Source organism: Ruditapes philippinarum, unplaced genomic scaffold (genome assembly GCF_026571515.1).
Source record: "Ruditapes philippinarum isolate M1 unplaced genomic scaffold, ASM2657151v2 ctg2248_1_1_1_1, whole genome shotgun sequence".
In the NCBI taxonomy this organism is placed as follows: domain Eukaryota; kingdom Metazoa; phylum Mollusca; class Bivalvia; order Venerida; family Veneridae; genus Ruditapes; species Ruditapes philippinarum.
In genome coordinates this window covers 59,433-76,605 of record NW_026865809.1, presented here as the reverse complement: position 1 = coordinate 76,605, position 17,173 = coordinate 59,433, and the positions used below count along the sequence as shown (strand labels likewise).

Sequence of the window (17,173 nt, the reverse complement as noted above, 5' to 3'; positions counted from 1 at the left end):
TTTTATGCCAATGAAAATAATGACATTTTAGAGTAAAAATGCTCTGTTGGAATGAAAATTGACTCGGGGGTCCTTAAAATAAAAAACTGTCATAATCTACAATGGCACCAAAAAACCCTGAAAGTCTGCGAATCTCAAAGATTTTTTCGCAGACAAAGAAATGGACCCTTGCGGGTCCCTAGAAGTCAAAAATGTCATTATCTCCATTGGCTTCAAAAATTCATGAAAGTCTGTGATTGTCCCGGAATCAGTCGAAGACCAAAGAAGTGGACTCTAGCGTGTCCCTAGAAGTCAAAAATATCATAAACTCTATTGGCACGACCAATTCCTGAAAGTCTACGAGTGTCCCAGAATCAGTCGCAGACAAGGAAAAGGGACTCTGGCGGGTCTCTAGAAGTCCCAAATGTCATCATCTCTATTGTTATTAAAAAATCCTGAAAGTCTGCGAGTGTCCAACAATAAGTCGCAGGTTAATGAAATGGACTTTTTAAGGTCCCTAGAAGTAAAAAATGTTTAATAATTTTGCAACTTCTACTGCTGTGCCACTGCTACTGCAAACTTCACGTTTTTATAATTTTGCTACTGCTACTGCTGTGCTACTGCTACTGCCAACTTCACGTTTTATAATTTTGCTACTGCTACAGCTGCGCTACTGCTACTGCCAACTTCACGTTTGATAATTTTGCTACTGCTACTGCTGAGCTACTGCTACTGCCAACTTCACGTTTTATAATTTTGCTACTGCTACTGCTGAGGTACTGCCGCTGCCAACTTCATTGAACGCCGCCTTTCCTTGTTGATCTTGTTTATCATATTTCATGTTTTATAAGTTTTCTTCTGCTACTGCTGGGCTACTGCTACTGCTTACTTCACGTTTCCTACTGCTGCTACTGCTACTTTCTACTTCCCATACATGCCTTGGCATATAAATAATATGCAACAAACGAACAGAAAAATAACAGTCAAAATCAAACTAATATCGCAATAAAAGAATACAATTATGACTAGCTAAATAAACAAAAATAGGAGATCATACTGTTCATTTCAACTACTAAATTCATTACTACATGTATTTTACATTGTTACAAATGGGAACGGAGAATGAGAAGTATTAATTATCTTAATTCTAACATAATAATTTTACAAAAAAAGATAGTTTTAGTAGAATTTTTTATCACAACTATTCATTAATCTGTCAAGTTTATTCATAATAACCGGTTTTAGATGTAAACAAAAACTGAGAGTGCAATCTTTGATAATGTATAACATGTAATTTAATTTAAAATAATATTAACATTCAAAAGGAATATAAAGTCTAAGTTGGTTTACTTTGAAATATGTCTGAAACTCATATTCAATAAAAAAGAAATGTATAATTATAACCAACTCCGAATTAATTAATGTCAAGGGTTAAACATTTTGTACTTTCGATTTCTACAATAATAATAAGACTTATATCAATAACTTATTGTTTACTTTTATATCTATAATTTAATTTAGGTTTAATTTTACCCGATGAATTTTAGATAGCAACTCGTATAAAAAAAATGCCATTTCATATTTAGTTTAGACCGAAATACCATACATGTATAGAAGCGACAAAGAAACTGTATTTTAAGAAATCCATTAGCAGTACTTTACCATATATGGTACACCGTAGTACATTAGCAGGACTTTACCATATATGGTAATAAAATCCTAACAGGCATTCAAAATTGTGTTTATTTGACGATAGGTGAGAATTGCGCAACACACATCAGATTTGAGGATATTGATAAAAGTGAATATTTCATGAGCTGCTTTCTTGTGTTTATAATATAAATAAAAAAGGATTAAAGAAATATGGATGATATATGTTTATGATTAACAATATCAGCTAAATAGAAGACTAATTATTATGATGAGAGTCTGTGTGAATCGTTTCTTTTTTAGTGTCTTTGTGTCATATTTCCTTCCATATTTTGTCAGAGGTTTGTATAATTTTACAATGATATGAATCTTATTATTTGTCTTTTAACTTATAAAGTTTTGTTTATTGAAGAAAATCATTTTCTTATCGAGGACAAGTGTATACTAAAATAATGAAACAGATTAGTTCAGGCGGTTAAAAACATAATAATCGTATATTGTATAGAAAATGTAATCAATAAAGGAAGAACTTAATTAACTTTATTTATATTTAAATAATGTATTTTATGTTTAGAATACATTATATTTGAAACGTTTAAAGTGACATGTTTAAAAATTCTGTACGATAATTACACATAAATTTCGTCCAAGGCATATAAAAATTATTCATTTGATTGGAAACATAATTAAAATTATGAAAAATAAAACAATTTGCGCAGTTTGTCAACACATCGGTTTCCCAAAAACTAAGGTCTATTCATAACTCTATCTATATATAATTAGGTTGGCTTGCAAATGTTTATTTACATTAATTTTGTCGATGCGATTAACTGAAAAACACTACTAAGGAGGACTATAAAAACAAATCACACTTTTCATGCAGTTTTTTTCTAAATCTCAAAAACAATTCATAACCCTGCTTACACTGTTTTAGCCTTTACTAAAAACCGTTTTCTGCTATTTATAAACTGATTGTCGCTACAATATTCATGTGAAAATTTCTTTGTTTCTAAGTCATATTTTAGGAAACAAATATTATTTCACAATACATTTATTTTTGTTAAGACAACACATCTAATCTATTATCTGTATGATTGGAACCTTTATTAACATATTATTAAACACTAAACCTATACGTTAAGTTCAGAAAAAATGTAATTTGTGCAATATTTTTATTAACAAGGAAATCCCTCATCGGTTTCCCAAAAACCCAAGTCTATTAATAGCTCTATCTATAATTAGTTGCTAATACAAATGTTTATTTAAATTTGCACTATCGATTGTATTCACATGCTTGAATCTAACCAAATGAACTGATATCAAGTTGTTGTTGTTTTTGTATTTTTTTTTTACAAAATTTGGTTTTAATGCATATATGGGACGAATGCCGTCGTAAGATGATTTATCTTTATTTGGCAATTATGTAATGGGATACCAAAATTAATTTTCCATTCACGTGTACTCTTGCCTAATATCGTTATTGTATATATGTGGTTAACAAACAAAAATATCTTGATTCACTCTACCATTCCATTCTATAGCTAGTCAAATATCACAATAACAAAACGAGTTACTTATGATTAGTTGAACTACATGCGCTACTTAATTAGTGCATCAATCGGCAAAGTAAATAACTGTACTTGCGGAATTAATAACAGTCATTTGCTACACATCAAAATTGTTATCTGTGAATGTTTTGATTTATGCACTCTCTAAATGGAAATTACGTTCTAGCCTGCTTCTATATTATAGGTATGATGTAGTCAAGACTCTCATCGTAATAAACTCACGCGGAAGAAAACATTTTTCTTTAAGTTCATGTCGTGGAAAGAAAACAAAATAGTGTGGTAGTTTACTTGCCATGACTCATGAAATATATTTTTTTTCAGGATTACATAGACATTTTAATCACCACAAATGCCGGCCTGTCAACGCGTATCTGTTCTTGGATAGAAGCGTAGATGATGATGTTGTTCGTGTGCAAAAATATTACATTTATGAGATCATGAACAATACTCATGATGGTAGTAACATTCAATTAGACACGTTAAACCATACGTCAATAATAACTCTGACAGAAGGTGTCAAAAATAAAGAAAACATGTTAAAATGGCCCAAAATCATCCACTTTTTTCCCAAAGGGACGACGGGTGTAATTTCAGCAACGAGTTTGATAGATTCTATATCAGTCTATCAAAGTAGAAACACAAACGCACCAATACAGTTGTTTCTTGTGGTAAATAATGAAACAAAAGTGGATGATGAAGAAAAACTAATAGAAGGACTTAAGAGTATGAAAGCGTTTATTGTTTATTATGGGGAGAAAAGTCAGTCTACCAAAATAAACAAAAAAAGTCCCTCTACATTTTGGTTTTGTCTTGCCACAGATGAAAACCACTTCATAAACTTTAACGATGATCTAAATGCTGACATACTGTCGTTTCTTCGCTTATCGTGTCAAGGTAATCTATGTATTTTCTTTATTTACAGAGCTGTAATCTTATCTAAATTGCATACTTGTTTATTTCTTTAATTCGATATATCAAATAAAATGGACTTATTAATTGACCCGTGTATCGGTGTTATTAACCTTTGGTTTTTAGCACACATTTTAGGTCTAATTTAGTTTAATGTCCGTTGCCCGTCGCCTGCCGTCCTCGTGAACACTTAAGTCGATACATATAAATTGTCACAGTATTTAAGAAATTACACATAATTACTGGGACAAGTTTGAATATGCGTCATCTCGGATGAAAAACTAGGTCATATGACCGACAAAAAAATTAGAAAAGTCTTGCTGACACTCTACAGGCTAATTTTTCAGGCCAAGTATTCTTGTATTTGTCTATACTCGAATATGGGTTATCCGGTGTCAAAAGGTAGGTCACGCTGCCTAAATATGGAAAATCTTGTTAACTCTGAAGAGGTCAATTTTTCGTCCTAAATTTGCAAAAGAAATGTTCTGATAATTTCTGGCTCAATTTTGGAAGTCTGAGGTCAAAAACAAGCCACAGAATCCAAATTTGGAAAACCTTGTTTACACTTAAGAAGTAGTATTTTCAACTCAAAGAAAAGTTGTTTTGATGATTTCTAGCTCAATTAAATATGGGTGATCTGGTGTCAAAAACTAGTTAACACAGCCGAACCTGAAAAAAAAACGTGTTAACATTTTCAGTCTACATATCCTGAAAGGTTGTTTCTAAGATTTCTACCTCAACTTGGAATATGGGTCATCTGGGGTCAAAATTTAGGTCACAGAGTCCAAATTATGGACAAACCTTGTTAACATTCTAAATATATATTGTCAACACAAATATATAAGAAATTTGTCAGAAAGGTTGTTTTTATTATTTCTAGTTCAAGCTCCAATATGAGTCACCTGAGATTAAAAACTAGTTCACACAGAAAAACTCTGGACTTTGTGATTTCATCTGTCTGGTAAAATAACAACTCCTCCAGACCTTTTCACCTCAAATGTCCTTTAAATATGTCAGAACAGTTGATTAAATGATTTCCAGCTCCCATTCAAATATGTTTCATCCATTTTGTAGAAAACTGGATCACACAGCCAAAATATGTATAAACCTTGTTTACATTGCATTAATTCAGATACAGATATTAACTTTGTGATATCATGTTAAGATTAAGGCATCATATTTGCTTTTCATTCATAGTGCACAATTTTACGCTTCCCTTGTCATCAAGAGCCTTTATAATCAGGTGAGCGATATCAGGGAAATTATGACCTCTTGTTTGTCATGATATATAACAATTATATACTTCTAACATTCATAGTACGTCAACGAATTCGTGCTTCCTTTTCATACAGTTTCCTCTAATTCGATAATATAACTACCTATTCTTATATCTAACAGACTATATAACTACCTATTCTTATATCTAACAGACTACATGTATATAACTACCTGTTCTTATATCTAACAGACTGTATAACTACCTATTCTTATATCTAACAGACTCAAACCTAAAGTGCAACAACGACATGTTCTGGAACAGACATATGTGTAAAAATTGTACTTACATCTGCTCTAAGGAGCCGTCAGAAGATCCGCAATTTTGTAGGGACTCTTGTCCATGTAAGTTTCATTATGTTTTAATTCACAACTTTAAATTACCTGTAGCATATAAAAAAGTGTCTGAATTTATAAAGGGACTCGAAGGATATAAGATTACATAAAGTTCAATAGCTTCGAATAAGAAAACAATGGGAGCATTAAAAAAGTAAAAATACAAAAATGTCCATAATCATCCAGCTTTACAATAATTAACTTACATAATTGACTTTAGTTTGACTATTCAAAAGATAACGTTTCATCCTAGTAACAAAGCAACACTTGCTTAAGTTTTTCTTTGCATGCGACTGAATTTATATATTATTTACCAATGCTAGTATTGAGTTGAAACAAAAGGTTTATGAAATATTTTGTTAAAAGTGTGTGTCATTGAATATAAAATTTCATTACTTGTTTATGTGTTTAAACTGAATTATAGAGCTACACCATTGTGAAATATTCCTGATCAACCAAAATCACAGATGGTATTTTATATCACAATTTCATGTTTAAAAGATCCTCTTAGGAGAAGTAACTGTAAAAATATGTGATTATTTAATATGTTACTTTACTTTCGGTTTCAAAGGTCTTGATAACTGAAAAAAAATGCGAACTTCAAGCTTAAATGGTGGAAGACCTCGAATGTTTATTGTTTTAGGCACGAACGGACACTCTGGTATTAATAACGACGTTCCGTAAAACCTGGTGGAGAACTTCTTTACAGGAAATGATCCAAAGTGCCAAGCAGGTTTCGAACCAATAGCGGCAAGGGGGCAAGTGGTTTTGTGTCACTGACCTTAACCACCCAGCCATTAACGCAAACAAGCCCTTTCCGCGGACAGCAATCTTCACATTTCTCAATGTTGGATAGTATGGTTCAAGCTTTATAGAAAGGGGACATAATTCTGATTTTCCTTATAAGAATTACCTGTCCTTGATAGTAGAAGTAAATATCTGTGATGGTTTTTGAGAAAAAAAGGAAAGTATCCTAAGTCAAACAAGGGAGATGATGAAGCAAAATGACATGTACATGTATTGTTATATAAAAAAAACATCTCATTTGAACCTTCATAAAGTGGTTTTAAACAAGAAATTCATAAAAGTCATAAAAGTGTATACTAAGCAAACTTGAACTACACAATCACAACCTCTTGTGAAATGCATTCCATTTATGAATTTGAAAAAAAAAAATCAATACCTATGTCGTTGTCAGACCTTGTCTCATAGAATGATCCCATCTGAATTAACTACCAAATCATGTCTTTGTCCATTTTAAATGACCATCTCAGCTGAAATGACAAAAAGTTAGTTCTTTGTTAACAAGCCAATAAAGCCAAAGTTATTTCCAAAGAATTGCTAAGAAAACAAAGGATATGAAATCGTAGAAAATCGAAATATTATTCTTCACAATTATGAAATGGTACGTTTATGAGATACTTAATGTTTACTTCGCATACTTTAATTAATAAGATATGTTTGAGTTATCATTTAGTTGAAACATATCACAGTATCTAAGTTGACAATATAATCACATTTTGTGACCTATGTTCATTCCTGAATTAGCGAGTATGTAATGGCACGGTATTTTACTGCATAACTTGTAAAACAATTGTTTGTATCTGTATTAGAGCTTTTTCTAGATTTGCATGTAATGGCATATTATTTAACTGTCGTTTATGAAATATGCAAAGAAGTATACAAAAATAATCGAAGTAAAGTATTTTTACCTTTGACCTTCATCGTGACCTTGACGTTCATAGTTTACCACACAAATGTAAAAAGGACAAAATAACATTTTTAAAATCAGCTTGGTAAAATTTCAAAAATGATAACCTAACTTCATGGCATATGATACGTAGTAGCATACATATGCAGGAAAGTTGTTTTGCCTTAAGTTACCTGCTTTAGAAATGAGCCGCGTCATGACAAAACCAACATATTTTGTATATAAAAGAAGAGAACCCCCTATAAAAAATCTATTGTTTCTTTTTATCCTTTGTTATTTCCTCAGATTTTCGCGAAACAAAGGACGAACTCAAGTGCAACGGAAGTTCAATGGTGACTTCTTACAAACGTAAGGTCTATTTGCTATTGTTGTTGGTAGTATTTGTAATTAAAATGTAAGCAGTTTGGAAGTTGACATTGTAGTATCCAATATCGAAATATTTTAAGCGGCGGAATAGGAGATCTGAAGTCTGTGTTTGCCATTTGATGACGTTTTCGGGAGTTTTCATATAGACATTGGCAAAATTAAAACGGTTCAATAGAAATTCTTTAAACTTAGCATGTTGTACGAATATGATAATAGAAACACATTTCGAGGTCACCTTTCTCATTTCTGAGTTTCATTTCATTTTCAAACAAAAGTAAATATATCGCTATGTTTCTCAGGCTTTCAACTTTATTATTTACTTTCATCTTGATTGTCTATCTTGTGTCTCGTTTTTTGACAATTTTAAGTTTCGTTTTTGACAATTTTGTACCTTACGTATATTTGACTTTGACTATATTACAGAAATAAATATTTGCTTATTATAAGTGGTCTCCTTTATATAAAATAGAAAAACGAAAAAAAACAGTATATTTTGTTTTCTCTCGTAATTGCTTCAGATATTCGCCAAGCAAAGGACGAGAGCAATAGTACCGGAAGTCCAATATGTCATTTTTAACTTTACAAATATTTATAACTAACGTACATAACAGAAATGTATTTAGCATGAAATCTATCAAATAATTTTTTGTAAGATTATTAAAGAAGAGAAAAACTCCTAAAAACTATTATTTCATATAATCCTTTGTTATTTCTTTAGATTTTCGCGAAACAAAGGACGAAAGCAAGGATAACGGAAGTTCAGTGATGACGCCTTCCAATAGTAAGTTCTATTTGCTATTGTTGTTGGTAGTATTTGTTATATATTATATTGTCAGCAGTTTTGAAGTTGACATTGTACATAGTATCCAATTTCGAAACATTTTAAATGGCGGAATTGGAGATCTGAAGTTAAGGAAGTTTTCGAGAGTTTTCATAAAGACATATAGGCAAAGTTAAAACTGTTCAATAGAAATTCTTTGAACTTGACATGTTGTTAGAATATGATTATAAAAAACATTTTAATCGAAACACATTTTTGGGTCACCGTTCTCATTTCTGAGTTCCATTACATTTTCAAACAAAAGTAAATATATCGCGAGAGTTATACACCTTTAAACTTTATTATTTACTTTCATCTTGGTTGTCTATCTTGCGTTTCGTTTTTGACAAATAAATGTTTCGTTTTTTGACAATGTTGTACCTTACGTACATTTGACTTTGACTATGTTACAGAAAAAAAATATTTGCTCGATGTAAGTGGTCTCCTTTATGTAAAATAGAAGGAAAAACAAAAATATAGCCTTGATTGTATATCGTGTTCTCTTTCGTAATTGCTTCGCCAAGCAAAGGACGAGTGCAAAACCAATGTCATTGATAACTATACAAATATTTATAACTAGCATACATAACAGAAATGTATATAAGCATGAAATATATCAAATATGTTTTTATATAATTATTAAAGAAGAGAAAATTTCCTAAAAACTATTATTTCTAATTATCCTTTGTTATTTCTTCAGATTTTCGCAAAACAAAGGACGATGGCAAGCTTAAGGGTAACGGTAGTTCAAGGATGCTTTCTTGCAGTATCATGACCTATTTGCTATTGTGGTTGGTAGTTTGGTTATATTACAGTATGTGACACAGTAGTATTCATTTTTCGAGCGAAGTATTCGATAACCAGTTAAGTATACATAATGAATTATGATGCTATGTACAGTGTCGGTGTGGCTTTAAATACAACAAGAAATGATGGTAAAAAAGCTCAAATGATTAGAAGAACATGTTAATTGTATATCATTTTTTTAACACTAAGTCGCAAGTTTAATAATTGAGAGCGGTCACACCGATTTAAATTCAGTTATTTTTGTTGTATATAGTTCTTTGTTTACTGTTTATGATTTTACAACATATCATCAATCTTTTGCGTGTTTACAAGCATTTAGTTCAAACAATATTAAGGTTGTCAATATTATGTATATTTCATCGTTTGAAAAACAATATTTGAAACAATTTTTGCACATGTTCACAATCGTAATTTTTGTAATCTTCCGAGTGGTTTGTTCATGAATAATTGATAAACATTATATAAATACACACATGTGCGTACACTCTTGTTGAACAAATGGATATGTTCTAAAAACGCCTAATCAAGTATTTATCAAGGTACTTTTATGAAGTGTTTAATTTTTCATGAGATATCAAGCTTTGTAATTTTAAAGCTGCATGCCTCCAGTTGAGCCAAATATTTCCTAAATTAAATCAAACCTGAGAATAATGCACTCAGATTTCAGGAAAAGTAAACATATTTAAGATTTTAGTAATAATTTACATGTTATGTATGATTTATATAATTTTTCAGTATTTATAACCATATTTCTACTGCGTAACTAACGGAGTAAAGGCTATTTTGACCTCAGTTTGGTTACTTACGTGGGTTGTGAGTGCTGTTTGTAATGTGTAAATTGCTCCCTTTTGTTACTTTACAATATTTTAATTTTAAATTCATGAAAATAAGCAAGAATCGTGAGGCGTGCTGCTTTAATACTTTTATCTAATATATGCAAATCCTTTCCAGAACATTATAACTATTTCGTGTAAAATGTCTTTGTTGTATCACCTCTACGGAGAAGTGGCCACATGTAGGGATCACTTCTCCGCCGTCTGTCAGTCTGTCCATCTGTCCGTCCCTAACAAAACTTGTCCTGACTGCTCCTCATAAAGTGCCGGTGCAATTTTATCCAAACTTTACTGGAATTGTCAGTACCAAGTCTAGTTGTGCACATCGTCAGAATTTTCCAGTTTAACGATTTTTGTCAGAGTAATGGCCCTATACTATTTTTTAAGAGTACTCATCTTATAACACTCATGCAATTTCAATGAAACTTTAGAGGATTGATCTGTAGCTCAAGTCCTTGCGAATATTCACGGGTTTTCTGGTTGAATGATTTGTGGCCGAGTTATGGCCCTTGAAGAAATAACATTGCCAGATACACAAAAGCTTGTCCGGACTACTTCTCAAACAAAACTGATGCAATTTCATCAAAACTTTAATTATTTTATTTTTTTAAGTTTGTCCGGACTACTCCTCTTATACCACTGATGCAATTTCAATGAAACTTTACAGGATTGACTGGTAGGTCAAGTATTTGCGCATATTACACGGTTTATTTTTTTGGATTGCCCTTGAAAAAAGGTCTTTTTCTGTAAGGAGTTGGTCTGGACTACTCCTCAGAAACTACTTGTGCAATTTCTTTAAAACTTTACGGAAGTGATTAATACCATGTCTACCTGTGCATCTCATCAAAATTTTACGGTAACATGATTTTTGTCAGAGTTTTACCACTTATGCAATTTCAATGAAACTTTACAGGATTGATCGATAGCTCAAATTCTTGTGCATTTTACACAGTTTTTTAGGTTGAATGATTTTTGGCCAAGTTTTGGCCAAGTTATGGCTATCATGAGGCGACAGATGTAATCACTGATCGTTTTTGTTAGTGATTAAATAACATGATCTCATTCTGTTTCATTAATTCTTCCTGTTAAAGCTGCATGCCTTCAGAAGAGCCAAATTAGTTCAAGAAAATCAAACTTGAGAAAAATTTACTTGAGTTTAAAGAAAAGTAAAGAGATTCAAGATTCAATTATTAATTTACATATTATGTGCGACTAAAGACTTAATTTGCAGTATACAATATATATACCTGTATATATATCCTTATACATGTATATCTATTGCGTGACTAACGCAGTAAGGGCTTTTGGCATATTTGACCTCTTTTTGGTAATTTATATGGATTGAAAGTTCCGTTTGCAACGTGTTAATAACATTCTTTGTTCACTTTATAATATTGTACCATTTCATAATTTTTTCATGATTTTCATGAAAATTAGCCTCAATCTGGCATTCCGCTTTAATTATGGATGCATGAAAATCTACTTCCTATTGGCAAACAGTTAATTGTTATTATCACTATATGTAAAGAGAGTATCAGTGTCAAACCAATTTAAGAATAATCCGTTCACAGAATGTTCAAGAAGTGACTTTTATAAAATTTAGAAAATAGTAAATAGTCAGGACAATACAAAACATATCTTTCACTGCAGTGAAAAATAAAGATTTTGCAGTTAAAATAACGTCCAAGTTTTAACGCTGGTATTTCTTATTTATTTTCACGAAACGCACTACTTTGATAAAAACAATGTGTTATTTTGTTTACAATACATTTACATGCAAATTATTAACGACAAAATAGTTACCGATGTGACATGACAATATACAATAATATATATGAAACAGTCATTCTTACCATATAAGGTATATCTTGAGAACTGTGCTGTTATTATTCTTATAGTTGGAACAATGAAATTGTTGCGACCTTTTATTGTTTCTTGTTGGCAAGTGATTATCATTACTGTAATATCAAGCAAAGTGAAGATTTGCAAGATTTTTTTAAAGATTTTATTTTCAATGTAGGCAATTGTCTCTGAAACATTTGCAATACATTCATACGTATCATATTTATTTTCAATTGCGTTGTTTTATTTCGTATCATATCGTTATTTTCTTGGCAAATAAATAGCTCTTTTAAATGATATTGAGTAAATGGTAAACTCTAAAACGAGTATATAATTGATGTGAAGGCTATCAATATGAACTGCGTCGTATCTACAGAACTTCTTAAAAATTCTGGCAAGTTCGCTATAAATTTTGTTTTACAAAATAGTTGTGTTAGCAAAATAAACCAAATGAAGCAGTAAATTGAGGAGCGTTTTAATACATATAGATCTATCGGATTTTCAGTCATTCCCAACAAAAAGAGTAATAAACAAAAATTATGCCCTTTTTAGTGCGGCGTTTGTATACGATGCAGTTCTGATTCTCAGCCCTGATTGATTTTTTATACGTTTGTATCGGAAGTGTTATTTTTTCACTATTTTTTTTTAACTTTTGAAATGTTGTTTTATCAGCCATTTACTACTGCAATCAAAATATCCAAGTTATTTTTGATAAGTTTTCAAGTTTATTTGAATACCTCCGTAATGGGATCTGTAGCTAGTTGAATAACCACCTGTCTCTTACAATAGTATTTCAATTATAACTGAATAATCGTCATTTAACCATATTTGAATGTGCAAGAGGATTTTTGTTTTTTCATATTTGTGGTCAGAAAGCTTTAGAGTTTTAACTTAAAGTGACATCATGCTCAGTTTTCAATGGTCAGGTTAAGCTGAATTGACTACAAAATCAAAATATAAACTGTTAAAATGGTGATTGACCAAAGGTTTTTATTTGAAAATGATTAAGACATAATATGAATCTTACCGACCCACTCTTATATATATATGATTGAATGTATCAGGTAAATTCCGATGAATATTTAATGTTAATGGTGTATTTATAGAATTTTCCTTAGGCCACGTGAGTTACGAAGAAAATTATTAAATTGAAAAAAAATTATCGCAAACTCTTACCATATGTTCATAATATACCACTGGATGGTCCATAATCTCATTTTAACAAACCTAAAATATAATTGTTGCATACAGAGCAGTAATAAAAATGTTGTTTTTTTAGAGAAACATATTAGGCATAACGAAAATTCTAAATATTTTTAAATCATTTTGTTCTTTAATGTCAGTCATTCCCATTTTTCCACTTTAATCAAGATATATTCTATGTATAAGAACAGATATATTTGTAATCAGATTATTTCAAATGTGAACAAAATATGTACTTAGTTTTTATACAGTAACTTTACAGTTATTGTGCTGCTGCTGCTGCTGCTGCTGCTGCTGCTGCTGCTGCTGTACTTGTTGTTGTTTTGTTTTGGTTTTGTTTTTAATTTCAGCATTTGGCAAATAATAAAAGTTGGTATTCCTGTATTTCAATAAACGATTATAGTGGAGTTGGACATAATTTAATATTTCAAAAAGCAAACTTACTAAAATAGTATCAATCAAATTTGATATTTGTAACAAAAAAAGGAACATGGAAATCGCGGTATTTTAGCTAAACAATAATAATGCAACAACACCAAAAACATCAAAAAGTACGCATTTTAAATCTTTAATAATTTACGTTTTAAGACATTGGCCTAGAATTAGTATTATCATTAATTGATGTATTTTGAAAACATTTATAATGATTTTAACATCATAACATATTGTACCAGTGTGCGTTCGTATTATGCATTGTAATCTTTCTACTTATTTACTTAATCTTGTTAACGATTCCTTTAACACATATTCTTAAAACTGTGATATAGAAATTTTTTCGATGATATTGTACAAAGGCAAAAAGTGGTTTTAGTTAATTCTACGTTCAGTCCAAATAATGTTACAAAAGTTTATTTTCATGAAATTGTCAAAATCCAGTTTCTGAAGCCAATGGTGTTTATTGTTAAGTCTATGAGGGTTTTTATTCAGCGTTGTGCCAAAAAGTAATGTGCATTGAATCATTGTCATGCTTTTTTTGCACACATCAACTTTTATTCAAATCAAAAATACGTTACGATATTGGAGTATTTATATTTATTTAAAAGATTTTTAAAAAAGGTTGTGCTTTTTTTACATAACACAATTAAAGCTGTTTGTCTCCAGATCAGCCAAATATTTCAAGAAAATTAAACTTGAGAAAAATGTACTAAGATTTTAAGAAATGTAAAAATATTCAAGATTCAATTCATAAGTTATATGTTATGTGTGCTGCAGTATTCATCATCATATTTCTACTGCATGACTAACTCGGTAAGCACTATTTATGCACATTCTGACCTATTTATGATAATATTCGTAGATTGTATGTGTAAATTACATTCCTTGTTCACTTGAGAGTGATTAAATGTTCAACACTTTTAAAAACTTTCATGAAAATAAGCATGAATCTTGAGGCAAACTATTTTAAGTTTAGAGAATACATGTAATAGCATGTGATATGAATGAACATATCATGAATCTGGATTTATTGTATTTTTATCACTTCTTCTTTATTTTTCTACTTTTCCATTTTAAAAAAAAACTTTTAACTTCAATTTGTAGAAAACATATCTGATTAGTACCTGGTTATGTTCGAATGGATAACTACTGTTATCAAAATCCAAGTTTCCAAGTTTATTTTAATACCTCCATAAAAGGGTCTGTAGCTAGTTGAATAACCACCTGTCTCTTACAACAAAATTTCAATTATGACGGAATAATCGATCTTAATTAAACTATATTTGAATGTGCAAAACGATATTTGTCTTTTCATATTTTTGGTATAAAAAACTTTAGAGTTTTAACTTGAAGTGACATTATGCTCAGTTTTCAATTGTCAAGTTGAGCTGAATTGACAACACAAGTATTGACTGACTGTTAAAATGGTAATTGACCAAAAGTTTATATTTGAAAATGATTAAGATTAAATAAAAATAGAAAGACCCCACTCCTTTATATATAACATTGAACGTATCAGGTAAATTTCGACGAATATTTACTGTCTATAGTGTACATATAAATGTTTTCTGCGTTCAGCGAAGAAAATTATTAAATTGAAAGAAATGATCGCAAAATCTTACCATATATTCACTCATAATATATACCCCTGGATGGTCATAATCTCACTTCAACATACCTAAAATGAAATTGTTGCATACTGAACAATACCAAAAATGTTATTTTAGATAAACATATCTGGAATAACGTACAAAAATTCTAAATATTTTTACTTTAATGTCAGTCATTCCCATTTTTTCCACATTATTCAAGATATACTCCATGTAAGAATAGATATATTTGTAATTAGATTATTTTAAATGTGTATGAAATATGTACAGTACTGATTTTTATACAGTAACTTTACAGTTATTGTGCTGCTGCTGCTGCTGCTGCTGCTGTTGTACTTGTTGTTGTTTTGGTTTTGGCTGTTTTTAATTTCAGCATTTGGCAATTAATAAAAGTTGGTATTCCTGTATTTCAATAAACGATCATAAACGAAGTTGGCCATAATTTAATATTTCAAAAAGCAAACTTACTAAAATATCTATTAAAATAGTATCAATCAAATTTGATATTTGGAACAAAAAAATGAGCATTAAAATCGCGGTATCTTAGCTAAACAATAATAATGCAACAACACCAAAACATCAAAAAGTACGCATTTAAATCTTATATAATTTACTTTTTTAGGCATTGGCCTAGAATAAGTACATTGTATTATGATTGAATGCTGTTTTTTGAATACAGTTATAATAATTTTAACATCATACCATATTGTATCAGTGTGCGTTCATCTTATGCATTGTATTCTTTCTACTTATTTACTTTATCTTGTTAACGGTTCCTTTAACACATCTCCTTAAAACTGTGATACAGAATTTTTTTCGATTATATATTGTACAAAGGCAATACGAAGTTTCAGTTAATTCTACATGTAGTACAAAAAATGTCACAAAAGTTTATTTTCATGAAATTGTACCGAATCCAGTTTCTGAAGAGAAGGCAATGGTGTTTATTGTTTATTCTAAGAGGGTTTTTATTCAGCGTTGTGCAAAAAGTAGTGTGCATTGAATCATGGTCATGCTTCTTTTGCACATTCAATTAAAAAAATACGTAACGATATTGGAGTATTTATATTGATTTAAAAGATTTTTAAAAAAAGGTTGTGCATTTTTACATAACACAATTAAAGCTGCATGTCTCCAGATCAGCCAAATATTTCAAGAAAATTAAGCTTGAAAAAAAATGTACTAAGATTTAAAGATGTAAAAACATTCAAGATTCAATTCATAATTTATATGTTATGTGTGATTAATGACTGACTGCAGTATTCATCATCATATTTCTACTGCATGACTAACTCGGTAAGCACTATTTTCGCACATTCTGACCTATTTATGAAATTATTCGTAGATTTTATATGTAAATTACATTCCTTGTTCACTTGAGAGTGATTTAATTTCAACACTTTTTAAAAATGTTCATGAAAATTAGCATGAATCTTGAGGCATGCTGCTTTAAGTTTAGAGAATAATAGCCTGTAATATGTTCATATCATGAATCTATATTTATTGTATTTTTATCACCTCTTTTTTATTTTTCTACTTTTCTATTAAAAAAACTTTTAACTTCAACTTGTAGATCTGACATGTACATGGTTTTGTTCGAATGGTTGTCTGTATAGCCTATTATCTGTTTGTAATAATCATCATCAAGAAAAAATGCACTTGTGTTGTTGTTTTTCATAATGGAATCAACACAGCTACTTTGTTCATAGTTTTCTCCGCTTTAATACTGACATGTGTTTGAAACACATTTATCAAATGCTATTCGGTGGTTTCATTTTTTATTTAGATAATTCTTTTTTTGATCAAATGGTGTCTAATATTTATCCTAC

At 30.3% G+C, this 17,173-nt stretch overlaps 1 protein-coding gene across 4 annotated transcripts in view; it reads left to right on the top strand.

Annotated features, from left to right (window-relative positions):
- Positions 1–9,585, top strand: part of LOC132730385 (uncharacterized) — a 77,491-nt gene extending 67,906 nt beyond the window's left edge. For 3 of the 4 annotated variants that reach the window (XM_060716294.1, XM_060716297.1, XM_060716295.1), the window contains exons 2-6: positions 3,519–4,091; positions 5,607–5,726; positions 7,714–7,776; positions 8,513–8,575; positions 9,315–9,585. In XM_060716294.1, the coding sequence (XP_060572277.1) occupies positions 3,519–4,091; positions 5,607–5,726; positions 7,714–7,776; positions 8,513–8,575; positions 9,315–9,436 (941 nt within the window). In that variant the 3' untranslated portion in view covers positions 9,437–9,585. The remainder of the gene's footprint in view (positions 1–3,518; positions 4,092–5,606; positions 5,727–7,713; positions 7,777–8,512; positions 8,576–9,314) is intronic. The other variant, XM_060716296.1, reaches the window with a different exon arrangement.
- Positions 9,586–17,173: the final 7,588 nt, after the last annotated feature.